General features: G+C 41.2%; 1 protein-coding gene across 1 annotated transcript; it reads right to left on the bottom strand.

Moving 5' to 3' along the window:
* Nucleotides 1–4,579: 4,579 nt before the first annotated feature.
* On the bottom strand, nucleotides 4,580–12,683 carry ID4 (inhibitor of DNA binding 4, HLH protein). The gene is made up of 3 exons (XM_040353781.1): nucleotides 12,139–12,683; nucleotides 8,723–8,783; nucleotides 4,580–6,636 (listed from the first exon to the last, which is right to left on the bottom strand). Exons 1-2 carry the CDS (start codon nucleotides 12,484–12,486, stop codon nucleotides 8,736–8,738), a joined length of 396 nt encoding a protein of 131 aa, XP_040209715.1. The 5' UTR covers nucleotides 12,487–12,683; the 3' UTR covers nucleotides 4,580–6,636; nucleotides 8,723–8,735.
* Between the last annotated feature and the right edge of the window lie 12,254 nt (nucleotides 12,684–24,937).

Here is a 24,937-nt window from a genome sequence, read left to right as displayed (position 1 = left end):
CCCTGGGGTTGGGACTGTTCACATATTATGTTATATTCACTCTGAAAAGTAAATGTTTACTGAGTTTAATAAATAAAGTGAAGCAAAGTGTTCACTATCAATACCCCATCACATGTAAAAAAAAAAAAATTTGTTCTTGCATGTGACTGAAGTGAACACAGCTTTGTCTCATTTACAATGCATATTCACTTTGGTCAATGGGCAGCCTCTATTTCTTTAGTATATTAACCCCATAGAAGTAATCATGTTAATTTTTTAGCTACGGTAACAGAAAAATATTATTTGTTGAAAAGTCATTTAGTGAAGCAATAGCGTTAATAATATAGTTAAAAATATTTACTTGGTAAGTAAATGTTCACCCTGCTCAGTGATTAAGGTAATTCTATGTTCACTAAGCTAAGGGAACAGTTAATTTGCTAAGTGAACACTTTCTACCAGCAAATTAACCCAAATACATTCCCTGTATGTTAAACATGCACAGTCGTGTTGGAACAAGAAAGTGCCATCCCCAAACTATTCCCACAAAGTTGGGAGCATAAAATTGTCCAAACATGTCTTGGTATACTGACGCCTAATGCCGCGTACACGCGACCATTTTTAATGATCTAGAAAAAACAAAGTTTTTGTTCACGTGATTCTTGTCAAGCCTGCCTTGCCTACACACGATCGTGAAAAAAAATGCTCGAGCAAAGCGCGGTGACGTACAACGGCACTATAAAGGGGAAGTTCCATTCGGATGGCGCCACCCTTTGGGCTGCTTTTGCTGATTTCGTGTTAGTAAAAGTTTGGTGAGAGACGATTCGCGCTTTTCAGTCTTCGTGCTTTTCTGTCTGTTACAGCGTGACGAATGTGCTATCTCCATTACGAACGCTAGTTTTACCAGAACGAGCGCTCCCGTCTCATAACTTGCTTCTGAGAATGTGCATTTTTTTCACGTCGTTAAAGCCTACACACGACCACTTTTTACGACGTGAAAAACGCCAATGTGAAAAACGACGTGAAAAAATAGAGCATGCTCTAAATTTGTAATGCCCATTTTTCACGTCATGAAAAATGCTCTGGAGACCACACACGATCGTTTTTAATGACATTAAAAAAAAATTAATTTTTCACGTCAAGAAAAACAGTCATGTGTCCGCGGCATAAGAGTTCCCTTCACTGGAACTAAGGGGCCAAGCCCAACCCCTGAAAAACAACCCCACACCATAGAACCCCCCCCCCCCGCCTCCAAATGATTTGGACCAGTGCACAAAGCAAGGTCTTTAAAGACATGGATGAGTGAGTTTGGGGTGAGAGGAACTTGACTGGTCTCCACGGAGTCCTGACCTCAACCTGATAGAACACTTTTGGAATGAATTCGAGCGGAGACTTTGAGCCAGGCCTTCTCGTCCAACATGAGTGCCTGACCTCACAAATGCACTTCTAGAAGAATATTTAAACATTCCCATAGACACACTCCTAAACCTTGTGGACAGCCTTCTCAGAAGAGTTGAAGCTGTTATAGCTGAAAAGGGTAGGCCAACTCAATATTGAACCCTACGGACTAAGACTGGGATGCCATTAAAGGTCATGTGCGTGTAAAGGCAGGTGTCCCACTATTTTTGACCATATAGTATATGCATAAATTGACAACGCTACGGAGTACCTGTAATGAATGAATATAATATTGGGAAGAGTCACTGGATTGCTAACCATTGTGCAAGGCTTTTTTTTTGTTCTATACAAAAAAAGTTTGTTTCTTAGGATAAAAATATGATGACTTTAAATTGAGATGTGTTGCAGCATTCTGGAAAATGTATGACACGAGTATGAAATATTTTTAAAAAAATTACAATAGCATGGATTAAAAAAAAAAAAAACATACTTCATCTACTACATGAAGTATAAGTACTAGGCGTTGAATAATATGCTACTCACATCTAAAAGACCTTTAACAATACTAAAGAGTTGCTTTTATTAAGGCCAACATTAGGATGGCCATATACATCAGCTTAATGTTCTTTTACCGTGCAAAATAACCATCTTTAATCATCTTGGTTTATGGAAATTTTAAACCAAATTCTAACTTTTGAAGTATGTTGCTGTGATATATTCCGACTTTACTACTATGTGCTTTTTATAAAGAATAGGAGTGAGTGCTTTGGATATGTTAAACAACACTACCGCTGTGATTACTGTTAAGTGACCAGACTGGAGCCAAGCGATGCTGTATTATGCTTAATGGTGGAAGATTTTCTGCAAAGGATGGATAATGTTTTTTTTTCATTTGATATATGTAATGTAACTGCTGACTTTTTCCACAAACTCTTAATTATAGAAAAACTCAACCTAGCATCCTTTATTTCTACATTTCCCACATAATATAGACCCAATGCCATTCCAGAAATACAGCACAACATTTTCTTTGTAAAATCCCTGGGGCTATATGGGTACCCAAAGACAGATCAGGGAATGTTAATATACCTGTGGGCTGTTTCAAAGCTATGTGGACATCATTAGATCTGCTGATTCTGGGGTAAAAGTCCATTGTCCAGGATGGATTTTCCCTGATCATGTATATGTTTCTCAAGAAAAAAGGGTGTCTTGTGGCTATCTGCACAGGGCATAAAAATACAGATATGATGTGTGTTTATTCTATAGAATGAACGTATGGTTGTATTTTCTGCGTTGGATTTCTTGCCTATACATTTGGAAGAATTAAATATTACCACCACTGTTCCTCCTCAGCTTGCCAGACCTAACCAAATCTGAATCGAGAACAAAAAAAAGGTTCTGCTTCCGTGAACCAATAGTAGACCTCCTTCTTGTGTCCCATTTATCAGTCATGATGATGCAACGATAGAGGTGATCTCAGACACAGCATGCCACCCACTGACTCCCAAACGGTGTAAAACAGGCTAACTGGGGCAACAGAATTTTAGGTCTTTGGTTTTCGGCATCAACTAATTTGCTTATTACAAGCAACCCCTGGTAAATTGTTAATAAGATGTATGCAGCGTTGTAAGCAACTTTGTCATTAGAAACAATTAAAACGTTAAGCGCTAGAATTTTTTTAATGTTTATAATTATATGTAATTAACACCTCTTGAAGTAGGCCATAATCCATTTTTTATGGCTATGTTGGACAGAAATATTATCATTATATGGCACGTTAAAGGAGCATAGACTGAAAAGAAAAAAAAAAAGCTATTGTAATTGACACTTACACCTATTAAAACTGTGGGTAATGCAGCGTTTCATAGACCATTGGCATACATTGTCAGTTAGGAATCAAACTTGCAGGTTGCTTTAAAGGTATTGTATAACATGATAGAAAAATGGACTAGGGAATATATTAACAATACCATTTTCTTCCCTACATGAAATAGATACATGAATTATTGATACAGGTATGGAATACTAATAGACCAAAAATGGTCTGTCTACTCCATCCTCTTTCCATAGGATATTTTAGGCTTGCCCATGTTTGGTTACTCTGATTTTCTTCTTACACCTGCTAGCAATTGCTTTTAAAAATCTATTATACTTATAGTATCTGCTGCTTATATATATTTTTTTTTTAACAGGTCACCTTTGTATATAATTTCCACAAATCATTGCAAAAGATTGTTGAATTTGCCTACAATATGGACATGATCCATCACTAATTAAATTCCATTCATGTATATTTTGTGATGGAGGAATGACGGTGATCATTTGCTTTAAATAGTAGCACAAAGTATCCATATTCTATAAACTATGTATAGTTTATAGTTGTTCAGTAGCAACTGGGTTATTGTAACAAAGAAGCGAATCAATAACCATAATTAATAGCACAGTAGTGATGTTTCAAATGTCGCAATTATAAACCGTTTACTGACACAGCTGCTTTTTTTTCTTCTTCACCTGAACCCTGCGGCACAGTTTTATTGATTGGATTCCATTTTAACTACATATAAATGTAATTTGTATCATATATATATATATATACATATACATACACACACACACACACACATATATATATATATATATATATATATATATATATATATATATATATATATATATATATATATATATATATATATATATAATTTTTTATACACGTCTTCTTATATTAATTTTGGTACTCTTAGTTTGACTTGTAGCCCTTTCAAGAATCAGGCCTCGTACACACGACCGAGTTTCTCGGCAAAAAATAGCAAGAAACTGGGAGATATTTTTTTGCCGAGGAAACCGGTCGTGTGTACATTTTCGTCGAGGAAACTGTCAAGAAACTCGACGAGCCAAAAAGAGAGCATGTTCTCTATTTCCTTGACAGGAATGGAGAAAATTGGCTTGTCGAGTTCCTTGACAGCCTAACAAGGAACTCGACGAGGAAAACGATGTGTTTTGCCCGTCGAGATCCTCGGTCGTGTGTACGAGGCTTCAGATGTTACACATGAAAAAATTTAAATGGATTGCGTTTCAAGGGCAATGTAGAAAGAATATAACTTCTATAAATGTGAAAAAGAAATCGCCTTCACTTCACAACGCCCCAAAAAAAATAAAAGCATTAAAGAAATGGTGTTTGCAAAATAAATACACAAGATGACAGTTTTGAGACCATTAAAAATGTCCTTTTAATACTCATGTGTAAAAAAAGACATAGGAGAAATTACAGTAGTAACTGTGATAAAATTAGACATTATATCATTATTAACAATTTGTTTACTGTTCTTTCTTTACCCACAAAAAAACAGAAAGTGGTAATTTAGACAGATACAGTTGTAGGTAACAGGTAAGAGTTCCTTTGGTTGCAAGCATAAAGTATCTGCTTACTTAGCACAGAATCCACTGAGATGACCGACTCGACTCGTACGAGAGGCTAAAATGCTTTTTTTATTCATAAAAAAAAAAGAAAAAATCAAGATAAAATATTATGTGACAGCACCAGAATTTATGGGAAATCTCCTTTTCAAGGGTGATTATACTTTCTGGCTTGAATTAAAACCAGACACTGCTTCTGTAGAAATAGAACTGAACGAGTGGTAGTAAATGACCATAATTGGCCATATTCATAAGCTAATTGAATACATGCAAACCAAAGAATGAGCAAGGAAGCAGAGACTAATGGGACGATGAAGAACAGGGCTGCATATTACTGGGCATTTTTTCCCCATTACTAATTATGTATACAAAAAGGGCACGTCACATCTCTTTACACTGAACTGTAGACAGATCAAAATGTCAAAATGTAAAATCTTAAGAACCTGCTGCAAACATTTTTTTTTTTTTAATGAAGATTAAATCGATAGAAAATGTTGCTTATTTGCAGAGGCCTTTGGATATTATTTATAGAGTATGTGTGCTCTAATCTGAGCTATGCTACATTTTATTATAAAGTACCCCAAGAATACCATGTGTCACAGTGCAATCTGTCATACATTGTTGAAGTGGGTGTTGGAACAGGTGTTTGCAGAAAGGTAAGGTCAAGATGATCTGTATAAAGCATATAAAAATGATATTTATTTTGATTTTTTTTTTTTTTAAACACTGTTTTTTCCCCCAAAAAAGAAGAAAAAAAACACTCAATATACTTTCACTGGCCTATGAAAAATCCCTGTGAGACACAAACTTTTGTGGGGAAAAAAAAAAAATCTAAGAGTGTACATTGGTTAATGTAACTCAAATATAGCTTAGTGTGATGCTACACCCACTAAATACTGTTTGTGTAGCCAGCATCTGAACCACATAAAACAATCATCATTTGAAAACAAGCAGAGTATATAGTCAGCTTCAACAATGTAAAAATGAAGCAAGACTATAATACTGTCTTTTACAAATTCTCCTAAAGCCATTTTAACTATAGCTTATACATTCCATGCCATCATGCAGGCAACCAAATAGCAGATCCAAGTTAGTGTCGTTTACCATTTTAACATCTTTTTTAATCTATAATTTAAAATTATTATTTTATTATTATTATTATTTATTTTCCATATACAGACAGAAATCAATTTCCCCAGGGATGAAACAAAAAGCACACATTGCTATTTACAGAAAATATTTAATTAAAAATACTTCATAATTACAGTAGTCTATTAAAGCATATACTTTTTATCACTTACACTTATAGAACATCTCTATATATACAGTATGAAATGTCACTCATTTTTTTTTTTAATTCTCTATACAATATGTAACATTCCTGCAGGGAGAAGAAAATTCCCTTGCCCGATAAAATCATCTATTTTAAACAATAGATGTAAAAAAAAAAAAAAAAAAAGGACAAAATATCTACAATACTCTGGTAGATTAGTAAAGCTTGAGATTTCAGTTGTCCGTTGGATAGTGTATGCTTTTTATAAGCTGCACCCCCCCACCCCCCCGCCCCCATCACCCCCATATTCCATCAGTTCAGGGACTTCCACAGTGCAAGGACAATTCACGTCTGTTGTTACAAGATGAGAAGGACAGTGTTAAGTGGCATGAGCGTGCACAAATGGCGGACAGCTATATTCTTCGTGTGTAGAAGCGATGTGTAGATTGCTTTTCCCTCTTTTGTCTGGTGACTGTTTTTTTTTTTTTTTTCCTTTCCCCTCCCTTATTTTCTAATTTGTTTCTCTCTTTCTCTCTGTGCTCCTCCTGGCTCTGGATTTGCCTGCTGCACACCTGTGGAAGAGGAATGAATAGAGGGGGTGTGTGAACCATTCTGCTCCAGACTGACTGGCGCCACCAACAAAACACAAGACATGCTTGATCAACAACCCAAAACAAACCAGGTCAAACTACAAGCACAGCTCCCAAGCCAGCCCAGAGCATAGGAACGCAGCTGCAAACGGACTGCTCAGTCCATGCTGTGTGTCTCTGCTATTGGGGCTGTGTCCTATCTACTCTGACCCCCCCACCCAGGGCTGGATTTAAACATCACGCTGCTCTAGGCACACCTGAAAGATGAAGCCTCTTGCGTCGTGTGATTATTTTACTGAAAACTAATGCTATGATATGCTACTGGAGGCAGCATGTAGGCTTTGTTATATAAAAGACTTCTTTATAACAGCAGTGACCAAAAAAAAAGGAGAAATCATAGGGTTGATTTACTAAAACTGGAGAGGGCAAAAATTGGTGCAGCTGTGCATGGTAGCCAATCACCTTCTCCCATTAAGCTTTGAGGAAAAAAAAAACTGGAAGCTGGTTTCTATGCACAGCTGCACCAGATTTTGCACCCTCCAGGTTTAGTAAATCAACCCTATTGCATATTTAACTATAAAAATTAAATAAAATATAAAAAAAAATAATCTGTCCCCCTGTAATATCCTGCACTGTGATTTTACTATAAAGCTGGATACACACTATACAATTTTCTTTCGATTTTTTTTCCCCCCTTTAGATTTACCAAATCAATATAATATGAGATCAAACCTTAAAGTGGAGGTTCACCCGAAAAGTAAATTTTTAACATTAGATTGATGCTCATTTTGTCAAGGGGAATCGGGTGTTTTTTTTAAACTCGAAGCAGTACTTACCGTTTTAGAGATAGATCTTCTCCGCCGCTTCCGGGTATGGGCTGCGGGACTGGGCGTTCCTATTTGATTGACAGGCTTCCGACAGGCTTCCGACGGTCGCATACATCACGTCGCGATTTTCCAAAAGTAGCCGAACGTCGGTGCGCAGGCGCCGTATAGAGCAGCACCGACGTTCGGCTTCTTTCGGCTACTCGTGACGCGATGTATGCGACCGTCGGAAGCCTGCCAATCAAATAGGAATGCCCAGTCCCGAAGACCGTACCCGGAAGCGGCGGAGAAGATCTATCTCTAAAACGGTAAGTACTGCTTCGATTTAAAAAAAAAACACCCGATTCCCCTTGACAAAATGAGCATCAATCTAATGTTAAAAAAAAAAAATTTCGGGTGAACTCCCGCTTTAAGAGTTTAAATTTGTATGCAATCAGGCAGGCCCTTGCACTACATGTTTTTGATAAATCTAAAGGAAAATCAGACAAAAAAAAGTTTTATAGTGTGGATGGGGTCTTAAGAGTTCTCCTGAATTTGACATATGCTCAGAATTTTTTTTAAATAATATCAAAATTAATCAAAAAAATCTAAATAAACCATAAAAAGTTTGTAAATATTAAGACCAGATTAAGGCATATTAAGGCCAGAAAAAAAAAACACAAAAAGTTACATGGGATAAAAATTTGTAAATATTAAGGCCAGAAAAAAACAAAACAAAAAGTTACATGGGATGAAAATTTGTAAATATTAAGGCCAGAAAAAAACAAAACAAAAAGTTACATGGGATGAAAATTTGTAAATATTAAGGCCAGAAAAAAAAAACACAAAAATGTTTAAATATTAAGAAAATAAAAATATTTGTAAATATAAAGGCTCAGATGTAAGCAAAAAAAAATCATACACGTCACAATTTATTACTAAATCTGAGTGCTCCCCCCCCCCCCCCCCAACCTTACTTCCCTAGGCACTGGTCCACGAGTGCCATTATAGCAAGTACAGCCCTACCCCACCCCAGGGAAAAAGCATATCTCCTCTAATACAATCTACAAAGGAATGGGGGGGGGGGGCACAAATCAAGAACTGCCTTTACATTCAACCTAAATCTGCCAGATTAAACATTAACTATTGTCTGGGCTGCTATTCTGACTTTCAGTCAATCAATGACAGGAGATGGATATCTCGGGTAGACTGCTAGCAACGATCCATAATAATCACTGGAGAGGAAGCAAAAGTTCAAGACTCACCTTAAAAGACATCCTAGCGACACAGTATACTGTCCCCGTGTTTGTTCACAACTGACGCAGCCTGCAATTGAAAAAAAAAAATGTTATAGATAGGTTGAAATAGAGCAAGACAATCAGACATGGATCATAGCATGGACACTGGCAGCCTAGGCTGTGACAGGTCACACTCCAGCGATCACAGCATCACACAGAAGGCACAAATCACAAAGATAAAACCAGGATAGGGATCCTTGTATTAAAAAAAGTGACAGTTATTTCATATGATAACCAATGACATATGAAATGTACAGTCAGCGATGGATCATAGAATGGCTACTGGCTGCCTGGGCTGTGACAGGTCACAGTCCAGTGATCAGAGCATCACACAAAAGGCTCAAATCAAAAATAAAACCAGGATAAGGATCCATGTATTAAAAAAAAGTGACAGTTATTTTCATATGAATCCAATGACATATGAAACATAAGTCAGCGAGGGATCACACCATGGGTACTGGCTGCCTCGCCTGTGACAGGTCACACTCCAGCGAACAGAGCATCACACAAAAGGCACAATTCACAAAGCTAACACCAGGATAGGGATCCTTTTAATTAAAAATGTGAGTTATTTTCAGCTGAGCCTAGTGACATTTTAAAAGTCCAATCAGTGATGGGTTTACAGCATGGGCACTGGCTGCCTAGGTGGCTGTGACAGGTCCAAGGAGCATAGCATCCCACAAAAGACTCAATTCACAAAGATAACACCAGGATAGGAATCCTTGTAAGAAAACGTGAGTTATTTTCTGTTAAGCCTAATGAGCATTAAAAAAAAAAAAAAAACAGTCAGGGATGGATCATGGCATGGGCACTGGCCGCTTAGGTTGTTACAGGTCCAGGAATCAGAGCACCACACAAAAGGCTCAATTCACAAAGCTAACACCAGGAATAATATTATTACACAGGATGTATAAAGCGCCAACAGTTTGCACAGCGATCTTTATATTTTTAAAATAATTGTTATTTTCAGCTAAGCCTAATAATGACATAAAAAAGTACAGTCAGGGGTGGATCATAGCATGGCACTGGTTTCCAAGACTGTGAAAGGTACAAGGATAAGATCATCCCACAAATGGCTAATTTCACAAAGCTAACACCAGGATAAGGAACCTTCTATTAAATATTCTAAAAAAGTAGCAGTTATTTTCAGTTGAGATCAGGCTGAAAGTAAAGACCTTTATCCTGGCCATCACCTTCTGCTTGTCTGCTTCTCATGACATTGTGACATGATCCAGGCATGTAGGGATTTCATAGCTAGGGCTCAGGATGACAGGACCTCATAGCTGGGGCTCAGGATGACAGCACCTCATAGCTGGGGCTCAGGATGGCAGGACCCCATAGCTGGGGCTCAGGATGGCAGGACCTCTTAGCTGAGGCTCAGGGTGACAGGACCTCATAGCTGGGGCTCAGGATGGCAGGACCTCATAGCTGGGGCCCAGGATGGCAGGATCTTATAGCTGGGGCTCAGGATGGCAGGACCTCATAGCTGGGGCACAGGATGACAGGACCTCATAGCTGGGGCTCAGGATGGCAGGACCTCATAGCTGGGGCTCAGGATGGCAGGACCTCATAGCTGGGGCTCAGGTTGGCAGGACCTCATAGCTGGGGCTACGGTTGACAGGACCTCATAGCTGAGGCTAGGGTTGACAGGACCTCATAGCTGGGGCTCAGGATGGCAAGATCTCATAGCTGGGGCTCAGGATGACAGGACCTCATACCTGGGGCTCAGGATGACAGGACTTCATAGCTGGGGCTCAGGATGACAGGACCTCATAGCTGGGGCTAGGGTTGACAGGACCTCATAGCTGGGGCTACAGTTGACAGGACCTCATAGCTGGGGCTAGGGTTGACATGACCTTATAGCTGGGGCTAGGGTTGACAGGACCTCATAGCTGGGGCTCAGAATGACAGGGCATTATAGCTGGGGCTCAGGATGACAGGACCTCATAGCTGGGGCTCAGGATGCCAGGACCTTATAGCTGGGGGTCAGGATGACAGAACTTTGTATCTGGGGGTCAGGATGACAGAACTTCATAGCTGGGGCTCAGAATGAAAGGACCTTATAGCTGGGGCATAGGATGACATGACCTCCTAGCTGGGGCTCAAGATGACAGGGCCTCCTAGCTGGGGCTCAGGATGACAGAACTTCATAGCTGGGGCTCAGGATGACAGCACCTCATAGCTGGGGTTCAGGACCTCACAGCTGGGGCTCAGGATGACAGAACCTCATAGCTGGGGCTCAAGATGACAGGACCACATAGCCGGGGCTCAGGATGACAGGACTTCATAGCGGGGGGGTTCAGGATGACAGGACTTCATAGCTGGGGCTCAGGATGACAGGACCTCATAGCTGGGGCTCAGGATGACAGGACCTCATAGCTGGGGCTCAGGATGTCAGGACCTCATAGTTGGGCATCAGGATTACAGAACTTCGTAGCTGGGGGTCAGGATGACAGAACTTCAAAGCTGGGGCTCAGAATGTCAGGACCTCACAGCTGGGGTTCAGGAGGACAGGACCTCATAGCTGGGGCTCAGGATGACAGGACCTCATAGCCAGGGCTCAGGATGACAGGACCTCACAGCTGGGGCTCAGGATGACAGGACTTCATAGCTGGGGCTCAGGATGACAGGACTTCATAGCTGGGGCTCAGGGTGACAGGACCTCATAGCTGGGGCTCAGGGTGACAGGACCTCATAGCTGGGGCTCAGGGTGACAGGACCTCATAGCTGGGGCTCAGGGTGACAGGACCTCATAGCTGGGGCTCAGGATGACAGGACTTCATAGCTGGGGCTCTGGATGACAGGACCTCATGGCTGGGGCTCTGGATGACAGGACCTCATGGCTGGGGCTCTGGATGACAGGACCTCATAGCTGGGGCTCAGGATGTCAGGACCTCATAGCTGGGGCTCTGGATGGACCTCATAGCTGGGGCTCTGGATGTCAGGACCTCATATCTGGGGCTCTGGATGTCAGGACCTCATAGCTGGGGCTCTGGATGGACCTCATAGCTGGGGCTCAGGATGACAGAAAGGAGAGCCATCTTAAGCAATGAAGATGCTGAAATCACTATATTTGGTGATTGCAACACATTTTATAGAGAAAAAAACCTCTGTATAATTCAAGGAGAGCCAGCTGCTTTCCACTCATCGTGGCCACAACTACTGTTTTCTGTTGCAAGAGGAAGTTCCAGGAATAAAGCTAGTGCCTGGGACTGATGGATCACAGGGAGCCTTGTCAGGTGGATCTGCCTTTTCTCACATGCCAGAGCTGTCATGAGCCTCCGAGAGTGAGCGCTGTAGCGGCACCACAGCAGTAGCGCAGCCTGTGACAAAGCAGCGATGCGGTGGGTAGGTGGATGGGTGGCTAGGTGGGCATTTCTTACCGGGTCTGTATTGAGGTCCGTTAGCGGGCTCCTGGCTGGGGGTTGCTGTCTGAGCAGTACAGGGTGTGTGTCCAGGGCCAGCTGAAGGTCCAGGATGTAGTCAATGACATGCTGCAGGATCTCCACTTTGCTGACTTTCTTGTTGGGCGGAATGGTGGGCACCAGCCTCTTGAGCCGGCTGTAACAGTCATTCATGTCATACTGCAGACACAGGGGCTCCTCTTCTTCCATCTTATAACGAGCCACACTCAGGCTATGATCAGACAGACAATGCAGGGCCAGCTCCCCACACACACCCGGTACCGGGGCTTTCCTAGTATGGGGGCGGACGGGGCTCACCGCTTTCATGGCACGTTCTGCACAGGGCACCGGGGATCTCTGCCTCAACACAGGTGGGGCATGCAAGGGATTAATCCGGGGCAAGGGTGGCTTCTTCCTAGGCAGGTGACGGCGTATGACAGCGCGATGGACGGCGGACAGACACGAAACACAACGATCTTTCCTGGCTCCCTGCTCTGCAGATTGCGAGCTGACTCTCTGCTGCCTTATTTATGGGATGGGAGCGGGCGGGGAGGAGGGAGGAGTACAAGGGGGAGGAGGAGACCAGTTCTCACCCATGTCTCCCTATACCCCCCCATGCCTCCCTATGCCTCCTGTCATTCAAAGACAAGCATCCATTCAACTTTTGGGGGCAGGAAAAAGAAATAGAAAGGTAAGAGGACAGTTATAGGAGATGATAGGGACATGGAGAATGAATGACACAAGGATCGGAGAGGTGATCACAGCTGGGACGTATAATGTCACCTTCGTGGCTAAAATATATCACCTTGTGTGATCCATAATACACTTACCTTATATATTCACACACTGTGACATCACTGAGGATTACCTGGACACATACCATGCCCATTGTAATTATATATGGAAGCATCTCTCTAAGATACCTATTAATATTTTGTGATGAATATTTTGTAAATAAAGATACATTTAGATACACTTTCCAATTTCTTTACACATTGTGACTTTTGAGACACCCTGTATAATTATTTTATAGGCATCTCTCTTTCTCTTCCACCCCTTCCTCTTCTCTCTCCCCTCTTTCTTTCTTTTCTCTTTTCCCCTCTACTCTCTACATATAATTATTCTATAGATACACTCCTTACAGGCACATCGCTCATTCTCCCCCTTCCTCTTCTCTCTCCCCTCTTTCTATCTTTTCTCTTTTTCCTTTTCCATCTTCTCTCTACACATAATTATTCTATAGATATATTCCCTACAAGCACATATCTACCTTTCTCTTTCACCCCTTCCTCTTCTTCCCTGTCTTCTCTCTCTCCCCTCTCTCTCTCTCTCCACTCTCTCTCTCTTCCCTCTCTCTCTCTCTCTCCCTTCTCTCTCTTCCCTCTCCCTTCTCTCTCTTCCCTCTCTCTCCTCCCTCTCTCTCTCCCCTCTCTCTCTTCCCTTTCTCTCTCTTCCCTCTCTCTCTTCCCCCTCTCTCTCCCCTCTCTCTTCCCTCTCTCTCCCCTCTCTCTCTTCCCTCTCTCTCTCTTCCCTCTCTCTCTTTTCCCTCTCTCTCTCTCCCCTCTCTCTCTTCCCTCTCTCTCTTCCCTCTATCTCTTCCCTCTCTCTCCCCTCCCTCTCTTCCCTCTCTCTCTCTCTTCCCTCTCTCTCTTCCCTCTCTCTCTTCCCTCTCTCTCTTCTCTCTCTCTCTCTCTCTCTCTCTCTCTCTCTCTCTCTCTTCCCTCTCTCTCTTCCCTCTATATCTTCCCTCTCCCTTCTTTTCTATTTCTCCTTTCCCTGTCTACTCTCTACATATAATTATTCTATAGATACACTCCTTACAGGCACATCTCTCTTTCTCCTCCACCCCCTTCCTCTTCTTCCCTGTCTTCTCCCTCTTCTCTCTCTCTCTCTCTCTCTCTCTCTCTCTCTCTCTTCTCTCCCCCTTATTTTCTATTTCTCCTTTTCCTGTCTACTCTCTACACATAATTATTCTATAGATATATTCCCTACAAGCACATATCTACCTTTCTCTTTCACCCCTTCCTCTTCTTCCCTGTCTTCTCTCTCTTCCCTCTCTCTCTTCTCTCCCCCTTCTTTTCTATTTCTCCTTTTCCTTTCTACTCTCTACATATAATTATTCTATAGGTACACTCCTTACAGGCACATCTCTCTTTCTCCTCCACCCCCTTCCTCTTCTTCCCTGTCTTCTCTCTCCTCCCCCTCCCCCCACCTTATTTTCTCTTTTTTCATTTTCTACTCTCTGTAATTATTCTATAGATATATTCTGTACAAGCACATCTCTCCCTTTCTCTTCCACCCCTTTCTCTTCTCTCATGGCTTCACTCTCCTCCACACCCCTTTCTTTATTTTCTCTTTTTCCTTCTACTCTACATATAATGATTCTATAGATGTGCTCCCTACAAGCACATCTCTCACATTCACTTCCACCCCCATCCCCTCTTCTGCTGTCTTCGCTCCTCTCTCTCTCTCTCTCTCTCTCTCTCACTCCCCCCTTTTTTTCTCTTTTTAATTTTCCTGTCTACTCTCTACATAGAATTATTCTAAAGATATACTCTGTATATGCACATCTCCCCTTTTCTTGTCCATCCCTTTTCTCTTCTCTCCTGTCTTCTCTCTCTCTTCCCTATCCCTCTTCTCTTTCTTCCACCTCTCTCTCCTTTGCCTCTCCTCTCTCTCTCTCTCTCTCTCTCTCTCTCTCTCTCTCTCTCTATCTTCTCGCTTCTCCCCCCCCCTCTTCTCTCTCTTTCTTTCTCCCCCCTTGTTTTGCTCTTTTTCACTCTCTGCATATACATATTCTAAAGATATACTCTGTATATGCACATCTCTCCCTTTTTCTTCCACCCCTTTCCCTTTCTCTCCTGTCTTCTCTCTCTTCTCTCTCTCTCTCTTCTCTTTCTTTCCACCTCTCTCCTCTCTCTCTTCTCTTTCTTTCCACCTCTCTCCTCTGCTTCTCTCTTCTCATTTCCCTCTCTCTTCTCCTTCCCCTCACTCTTTTATCTGTCCCCCCCCTTTCTTTTCTCTTTTTAATTTTTCTGTCTACTCTCTACATATAATTATTCTAAAGATATACTCTGTATATGCACACCTCTCATTTTCTCTTCCACCCCTTTCCTCCTCTCTCCTGTCTTCTCCCTCTCTCCCCCTTGCTCTCCTCTCTTTCTTCCACCTCTCTCTCCTATCTCTCTCTCTTCTCTCTTCTCCATTCCCTCTCTCTCTCCTCCCTCTTCCATCCCTCTCTCTTCTCCTTTCCCGGTTTCTCTTCTCTCTCTCTTCCCTCTCTCTCCCTTCTCATTTACCTCTCTCTCTACTCCCCCACCTCTCTCCCCCTTTATTTTCATTTTTTCATTTTCCTGTCTACTCTCTACATATAATTATTCTAAAGATATACTCTGTACATGCACATCTCTCTTTTTTTCTTCCACCGCTTTCCTCTTCTCTCCTCTCTTCTCTCTCTTCCCTCTCTCTCTCTCTCTCTCTCTCTCTCTCTCTCTCTCTCTCCACTCCTTTCCCTCTCTCTCTTCCCTCTTTCTCCTCCCTTCTCCTTCCCCCTCTCTTCCCTCTCTCTCTCTTTCTCATCTCTCTTTCCTCTCTCTCATCTCTTTCTCCCCTTTTTTCTTTTCTTTTTTTCCTTTTCCCCATCTACTCTCCGCATATAACTATTTTATAGGTATACTTCATACAAGTATATCTCTCCCTTTCTCTTCCACCCCTTTCTTCTTCTTTCTTTTCTGTCTTCCCTCTCTCTCCCCTTCTACTTTATTTTCCCCTCCCCATCTTCTTTTTTTTATTATGCCCTCTTTTCTGTTTACCTCTCCCCTTCTTTCCTCCCAGTCTTCTTTTTCTCCCTCTCTTCTCTCCTGTCATTTTTTATTTCTCTCGTGTCTTTTCTCTTTTTCTTTTTCTACCCTGTCTTCTCTCCTTCTCCTGTATCTGTTCTTTTAACCTCTCTCCTTTCTTTTATCCTTTTTTCTGACTTCCGTCTTCTTCTTCATCATCCTATCTCTCTCCTTCTTCCCTTTATTCTTTTCACCCCTCATTCTCTTCGCTAAAGCTGGCCATACATGGATCGAAATTTGGCCTTACTGTTCTCCTCCTTTCTTTCCTTCTCTTCTGTCCCCCCCTTTTTTTTTCCTTTTTTCTCTATTTTTTGTCTTCTTTCATTCTCTCGTCTCCTGCTGTGTCTTCTCTCCCTTCTCCCCCGTCTTTTTAAACTCTCTTCTCTCTCTCTCTCTCCTGTCTTATCTTCTCACTCCCCTGTCTTCTCTCCACCTCCTTTTCCACCATTTTTACCTTTCTCTCTCTTTGCTGTCTTATCTCTTTAAGTTGTCTCTCTCCCCTCTGTGTTCTATCTCTTCTCTGTCTTCTATCTCCAATTTTTCCTCTCTATCTCCCACTTTTCTTTCTTTTATCCTATCTCTATCTATCTATCTATCTATCTATCTATCTATCTATCTATCTATCTATCTATCTATCTATCTGTCTGTCTGTCTGTCTGTCTGTCTGTTTGTCTATCTATCTATCTATCTATCTATCTATCTATCTATCTATCTATCTATCTATCTATCTATCTATCTATCACTTTCTTTCTTTCTTTTCTATTCTCTCTCTCAACATCTAAATAGGTCTTGATTCAACACTAAATTTAATGCTAGCTGTTCACACATAGATTTCTCTTGTTCAGCTCTAGAGAAACGGAATAGATTCCTCCACTCATGCTAAACAGCATGGATGAAGGAATCTCATTTTCCGGCTATTTTATTAAAGCAGCAGCACCCTCCAAGGCCATCGGAATACCTGAACAGTGACCGCATCTGATTGGATGTAGTCACAGTTCAGCCGACAATTTTTCACCCAGCTCCTTTGTTTTTTAAACAAACTTGTCAAGCTGGGATGATGCCAACAAAGCCACCCATGACTTTTGGCTGATTCAGCTATAATTAACTGACATTAAGCATATATATCAAGTTTGGGCATGGATATCCATGATCCTTTTGCTATTTTTTTTTTCCATTTTTCAATTTCTGCGTCTGTCTTTACATCCAATGCAATCATTTATTTATAAAATGTGAAGAATTCTAGACAAAAAGACAATCAGGATGATAGCTACAGGGTTATCTTTTAAACCATGTCATTAAAACATGCCAAAGGGAACACAGTGATAGATGTGCCTGTTGTCAAGTAGATATCGCTAAGCTGAAACTATAGTGTTTGGTGTGCAGGTGAAACGTAATTACATAGTAATGAGACATTACCCTCCAAGGAGCAGGATGGCCTGCTCGCCACCATTTGCAGTGACACAAATGTCGATGACAAGGTTTATTTGCAAAATGGTTTTTATGACCAAGAAAGCACCTGCCTCTTGAATGCATTGTGTCATACAAGAGATCCCATGTTATTGTTCATTGTCTTTACTCAATGCACGTGAATGGTTGGACTTGTGTCTTTTTTTCAACCTCACCTACTATGTAACTATGTAATGATCTCTGTTATATGTAAAACAATACTTATATTTTATAATTTACATTTCTATTCATTATTATGTTTGATTAGTTATAGTTTATAAAATCACTTGTAAAAAATATTGAACTACGTTAGTACTAGTGTGATAGCCAGCTAAAATTCATATGTCCAACCAAAACATTTCTTTTGATAGATTGAGAAATGGTTAGACCCATCTGTGTTTTTACTGTTATTTGGTGCTTTGTTAGGAATCACAGAGATTTATCCTCACTTCCTGTTCTGCTAACAATGTTTTACCAGAGAGGTAGTGTGGGGAAATCTTCTACAGCTACACAGACAGAAATACAAATGCTTTCCTTAAAGGGGTTGTAAAGGTTCATTTTTTTATTTTCTAAATAGGTTCCTTTAAGCTAGTGCATTGTTGGTGACCATTTCCTTCGATTTCCCTTCTAAATGTTTTTTTTCTTAGTTTTCTTTGTCTGAATTCCTCACTTCCTGTTCCTCCTCAGTAAGCTGTTCTGGCTGACTAACCCCCATCATGGATGATGGGGGCAAGCTTACTGAGGAGAAATAGAAAGTGAGAAATTCAGACAAAGAAAAAAAACATTTAGAAGAGAAATTGAAGGGAAAGGTAAGTGAACCAACAATGCACTAGCTTAAAGGAACCTATTTAGAAAATAAAAAACAAACCTTTACAACCCCTTTAATGCATAACTAATGTTTTTTTTTTTTAGTTTTGGAAACAGTGGAGAGGTATTAGAACAGTTGTCAAGTTTGTATAGCTTACTGAGCCCACATTAGAGACATTCAACTTCTGTATCCCTCCTGTATACCATTATCATTTTTCTTTCTTTCTTTTCTTCTTTTCTTTTACCATTATCATAGAAAGTAAAAGAAAATCCCAATATTAATAGAGGGGAAACATTCCAATAAGAACACTGTTGCCCCCGGTGACAACCCTCGCATTTAGGGATTTCTTCTCACTTCCTGATTTGTCTATAAGGACATAGCAATAAAAGAAAAACAAAAGATAAAAACAGGGGGCCAGATCCACGAAGCAGTTACGCTGGCGTATCTATTGATACGCCGCGTAACTGCTAGGATGCTCCGGCGTATCTTTGTTTTGTATCCACAAAACAAGATACGCCTGAAGCTGGGCTAGATCCGACTGGCATACTTCTTAGTACGCCGTCGGATCTAAGGTGCATATTTACGCTGGCCGCTAGGAGGCGCTTCCGTCGATTTCCGCGTTGAGTATGCAAATTAGCTAGATACGCGAATCCACAAACGTACGTCTGTGCGGCGCATTTTTTTACGTAGTTTCCGTAAGGCTTTTTTCGGCGTAAAGTTACCCCTGCTATATGAGGCGTACTCAATGTTAAGTATGGACGTCGTTCACGCGTTGAATTTTGAAAATTTGACGTCGTTTGCGTAAGTCGTTCGCGAATAGGGCTTTGCGTAGAATTAAGTTCACGTCGAAAGCATTGGCTTGTTGCGGGTTAATTTGGAGCATGCGCACTGGGATACCCCCACGAACGGCGCATGCGCCGTTAAAAAAATACGTAATTTACGTCGGGTCAAGACGTATTAACATAAAACACACCCCCATCTCATCCATTTGAATTGCGCGCCCTTACGCCGACAAAGTTACACTACGCCAATTCTTTCAGGATACAGAAAATACGCTGTAAGTTACGGCGGCGTAGTGTATCAGAGATACGCTACGCCGGACGGAAAGATGCGCTGAGGTACGTGGATCTGGCCCAGGGTTTATAACTTTCCATTATTCTATCCAAAAAGTTTTGCCTTTAATTTTACTTTTACGCGTAGTGGGGGAAGTCTTGAACCTGTATAGGGTTTCTATTTCTGTATGTGGCCCCGTTGTAGATTTTTCCTCACTTCCTGCCTTGTGAAAAGCATTGTCAGCAGGAAAAGAAGTAAGGGTAAATCTCTCTAAGGAGCCCTTGATAGCAATAAAAAACCAACAGATGTAATCCTTGTCCATCAAATCTAGAAAAAAAAATTTGATGGACACTTGGTACAGACAGATACCTTAACCACCCTGGCGGCATGATTGTGTCAGATTTTTGCGTCTCAAAGCAGTACATTGTTTTGCATAGAAATTTGGCATTTTTTATTGTAGGCCTGTAATTCTTAGGAATAATAGACTTAAATCTGTCCAAACAACAGTCTAGTAGAAATCCTGGGTATGATAAAGTTTGAAACACAAAATCATAAATTATAATATAAAAAATAACTATAAATAATTATAAAAAAATTATAATATAATAATAATAAAATAAATTTCCCCACGATTCACTATCGCTCAATTCTGCAAGTGTTCTAATTTACTATCGCTTTTTCTAGCTGGTCTAAAATCACTTTTGACGTAAAGGGACACTTTTTGTTTGCCACGGACAATCTCAAGTTTTCAGGCAGAAAGAACAGTATATATAATATAAAACTGCATGCAGGGCACTAGACAAAGCATTAGGGACAAAGGGGATGTGAAATGATTAAATACAGTATGTAATCTGTAAGATTACAGTGTACTGTATGTGTTATGTTTTGTGTACTTTTTGAATTTGCCACCGGGCTCCGCCCCCATGCTTCACGACGCTCGCAGGGAACAGAGCCTGCCACACAGAGCATCTGGCGGAGGACACAGCCCGCTGACACACATCGCAGGATCCTGGTGACAAAGGTAAGTAACCTGGACCAGGATTCTGCAATGCAATCCCGAGTGTGGCTCGGGGACTACCCCTAATGGTATTGAAATTTAACCCCCGACCCACACTCATGATTACTGCCAGGGAGGATAAAGTGATTGTAAACCACTTTCTGAAATTTTAAATTTCATGAAATTTGATCTAAGCACACATATATCTGTAGTGTTTTACTTGTCACTCTCCAAAGCTCTAAGTGCCATTTCTCTCTGGAGCTCTGTTCCTCTGGTATCAGCATGAGTCACTTCTGACAAGCTCTCCAACACACGAGATAACAGTAGCTGAAAATTTGTGTTGGGGAGGGAGTTTAGAGGTAGATAGGGAGCTTGTTTATTCAGACTACTGCTCTGCATGTTCTTTCATTTCTCTGCCTATGTGGAGGGGGGGTGTCCCTTTCTTCCAATCAGCTCTCACACAGTGTAATCCCAAACTCCCCATCCACCCCTATGTGCTGCTGGAAGGGAAGGAAAGATTTTTAACATAATGTGCACTTTTCAAAGTGTGTAGAAAGCTGAAGACAACAGCTATACATGTACAACTTATATAGGAGGATTTGTTTAATCTCTGAGTATCATCTGAGGCTGTTCACTTTCCTGGGTATATGTGAGGGTTTACAACCACTTTAATTTACATTCTGTAGCAAACTATGACTGTCAGGGGAGTTAAACAATAAATATAAAAAACTTTATAACCTTCCCTTACTCTATCCAAGATGAAAAAAATTGCTCTAGTCCCTCTTTTATAAGGGCACTTGTGCAGGCCTAATGAATAGGTTATATTCATGAAAGAGGGACTATAGGTACTTTTTCTTCCATCTTGGATAGAGTAATGGAGGGTTATAACCCCTGTCAGTTTTTTTGCCATCTGTGTCCTATTGGATAGATTTGTCTTCACTTCCTATCCCATAGCCAAACCAGGAAGTGAAATCCCTGCAAATTAAGGGAATCCATTGGGGACCACTATGTCATTAGAACTAGTGTCAGTGTTGCCAACCTACCAGATTGAAATTTACTTTCACGACACCTGAAATTTACTGGCGCAGCCAAGTTTTTACTGGCATTTCACAAAAGTTACTAAATTAAATTTAATTTCAGTATTTAGGCTACAAACAAGTACGCTAGGCAAATAGCAATGTGATTTAGATATTAAGGTAAAAAACATATTTTTGTTATTTTCGATATAATAAGGGCAAATTATTTAGTCACATCACCCCCTGCCTCCATCCCCCTCTGCCACCAACACCCCCTGCCTTCACCCCCTCTGCGGTGCCACAATTTCCCCCTGCTCTCCCTCTGCCTCCAATCTCCCCCAGGCCCCCTGCCTCTATCCCCCACCCTCTGCGGTGCCACCGTCCCCCTCTGCGGTGCCAATAACACCCCCTGCCTCCAATCTCCCCTGCCTCCATTGCCCCCTGCCTCCATCCCCCTCTGCAGTGCCACCCCAGCCACCATCACCCCCTACCTCCAATCACCCCTGCCTCCAATCTCCATGCACAGTTCCAAGCCGAACTGATCTCGGCTATTTTTACTGGCACATTCCCGCAACCACAGACATTTACAAATGGGGGAAAAAGTGCCCGTTTTTACAAACTGTCCGTAAAAATACGGACGGTTGGCAACACTGACTGGTGTCCCCATTGGGAAATTTCTACTTGATTACTGTTCTGTTATAGTGACAACCCAAAATTTGGGATTTTCTTTTACTTTCAATGATAATGACAGCAATAAAAACTGACAAGTGTTGTAATCCATTTCCACTCTGTCCAGAACTAAAACAAATGCTTTGCCTTTAGTTACACTTTAAGATTGATGTGTTATTTCTCTAATGTCAAATATTCCCATTAAATGTACATGTCATATAGCTGAAAATGTCAGATTAAACTTTTCTCATCCAATTAAATCTTAAAAAGGAAACCTTTAATAAGTGGAATATACAGGCTTCCATTGCTAATGACCTGGCTGTTATGTTAATCATCTATCTTTCTGAGTCACTGACCTGGAACAAATATAAGATCAGAAATTCTGTCTTCATATGCTGTACACTTATTTTAGGTCAGTGATTCCAAAAATATTGAGGACAGCCAAGCAACTAGCATTTAGCGGTCTAGAGGTCAACAATAGGTGCTCCAGCACTGCACTCATGACAGTTTACCTTTAAGACTTATTGTAAGATTTATTACCTGTGGGTTAAGCTATGCTGAAATCTCATTGCACGTTGAACATATAAGGCAAAAAACAACAACATATGGACCAGTTTTCCATTTAGAAAATCTTTATATCTTCTCCACTGCCAATCTGGAAGTGTATGGAGTGCAAATGAATCTTTTTCTTGGTCATTATCCACTTTTATGATTATGTGTGGTCACTGGGTGGCTATTCCTATTGTTTCCAAATTACTCCATCACATATGGAAAATGTGCCAGCGGGATCATAACGTAGACTGTGTGCTAAGCCAAATCTTCTAGAGGCAAGGTTGTATACTGTACTGCCAAGTTGAAGCTGGATTTGAGGCTCCATATGTAGCCAACATAAGATATACCACAAATTAAAATACCACACAAAGCTGAAAAACAAGCAAAAACATTATTTATTATAAGCAACTGAATATTCTGAGAGCTGCACAATAATACCAGGGGTCCTATGTGTTAGCCATATGAAGTTTATACTGTAAATCCTTCCACATATGTTGTGTTGGAAATCAGACTTCCACAAAGGAAGATCCATTGTCGTAGATCTTGCAATCTATTGATAATGAGAATTTTTTTCTTCATGCAGGACCCATCACTGTGCTAACCATCAGTATTCTTTTTAGGTAAAACATAATGTTAGAAATAAAGGGGTGCTTCTGCCATGAAGTAAGATGAGAATACAAGTGACAGTGTTCCCTCGGAGGCTAGACATCATTGTCTTCTCAGGCCTCGTACATATGACCGGGTTTCTCTTCAAAAACCAGCAAGAAACTTGCTGTGAGAATTTTTGCAGAGGAAACCGGTTGTGTGTATATTTTCGTTGAGGAAACTGTCGAGAAACTCGACAAGCCAAAAAGAGAGCAAGTTCTCTATTTCCTTGACGGGAATGGAGAAAATTGGCTTGTCGAGTTCCTCGACAGCCTAACAAGGAACTCGACGAGGAAAACTATGTGTTTCGCCTGTCGAGTTTCTCGGTCGTGTGTACGAGGCTTCAGAAGTTCCTCACTGGATGGAGTAGTTGTTGAGCTGGGTTAAGCCATGAAGGGACAGCAGCGCAACGGCCTCTGCTACAGAGAAGACATCAATGTTAGGTGTTTTCCATGTTATAATGGGCAACTACGTAAGAACACTTGTAAAATACACCATGGTTGGTCCACATATGCCTCGTTTCCACTGAGCGGATCGGTTCGGTACGGTTCGGTACGGTTCGGTATTTTGGGTGTTTCCATGATGAAAGTGTGCCATTAAACCGAACCGTACCGGACCATTCTGGGTCCTGCTTCAGATGTGGGGCCATAGGAAATGGAACGGTTCCATTAGGGTGGAGATACAATACATTCCACTGATTGGTGGACGCGCTAGGCATTTTTCTAAACCCTGAATGGTCCCTGACGGTACGATTTGCAGTGGAAACGCTCACGCTCACGAGAATAGACCGATCCCACTCAGGATTACCGCCAGGGAGGTTGTAAAACACTTTCTGAAACTTGAAATTTCATGAAATTTGATCAAAGCACATATATATCTGTAGTGTTTACTTGTCTCTCTTCAAAGCTCTAAGTGACACTTCTCTCTGGTGCTCTGTTCCTCTGGTATCAGCATGAGTCAGATCTGACAAGCTTTCCGACACATAAGATAACAGTAGCTGAAAATTTGTGTCAAGGAGGGAGTTTAGAGGTAGATAAACAGGGGGCTTATCTATTCAGACTATAGCTCTGCAAAGTGCAATTGCTCCAGAGCTTAGTAAATGAGGTAAAGTGTTGCTTTACAAAGAATACTCAACAGATGCAAGGAAAAAAAAAAGCATTTTTGCTTTTGCTTACACATGATTTGATTATGGATGTCATCCGAACTTCTGCTTATTTACTAAGCTGTGGCGCAACTGCACTTGCTGTAGCAAGTCTATTTTCCGTTAGTAAATCAACCCCATAGTATTTAATTTTTGGTTTAGTCCACAGATGTTCAGGTCATATGTAGGCTTCAGACACTGTGGTTGGGTAATAGCTCATTTGAACTTTCAGGTTAAATCAGCTAAATACATTACAGGTGAGTCTAAACAAATGGTGTAAAAGTCCTACAATGTGTTTCCTTTAGAAAGCAGTCGCAGCCTAAAAAAGCCTGTGGAGAAGGATTCTTGCTCATTGTGGGGAAGTTGTGGTCACTATGTAGAAGTAAGACACGCCCCCTGCTGAGCCAGACCTGTAGCTCTCCAATCGCCAGGGAGTATGAGGTAAGTTAATTGGAGAGCTCTAGCTCTTCAGAAACAAATGGGTCTATCCCTATCCTACTTTGTCCAAGAGAAAACAATTCATATGGACTGGAATTAGGCATTACAATTAATGACATTATTGTAGTTTGTCAAGACAATACTAGGCAGGGCTGGCAACCCTGAGGCCCCGTA

Source organism: Rana temporaria, chromosome 5 (genome assembly GCF_905171775.1).
Source record: "Rana temporaria chromosome 5, aRanTem1.1, whole genome shotgun sequence".
Taxonomy (NCBI): Eukaryota; Metazoa; Chordata; class Amphibia; order Anura; family Ranidae; genus Rana; species Rana temporaria.
Note: the sequence above shows the minus strand (reverse complement) of the source record. Positions and strands in the feature narration are given on the sequence as shown.

Excerpts from the sequence above, each read along its gene's own strand:
- ID4 (XM_040353781.1), bottom strand. The coding sequence starts at position 12,486 with ATGAAAGCGGTGAGCCCCGTCCGCCCCCATACTAGGAAAGCCCCGGTA. Across the intron at positions 8,784-12,138 it reads CGGACCTCAATACAGACCCG|GCTGCGTCAGTTGTGAACAA; the intron begins GTAAGAAATGCC and ends TTTCAATTGCAG.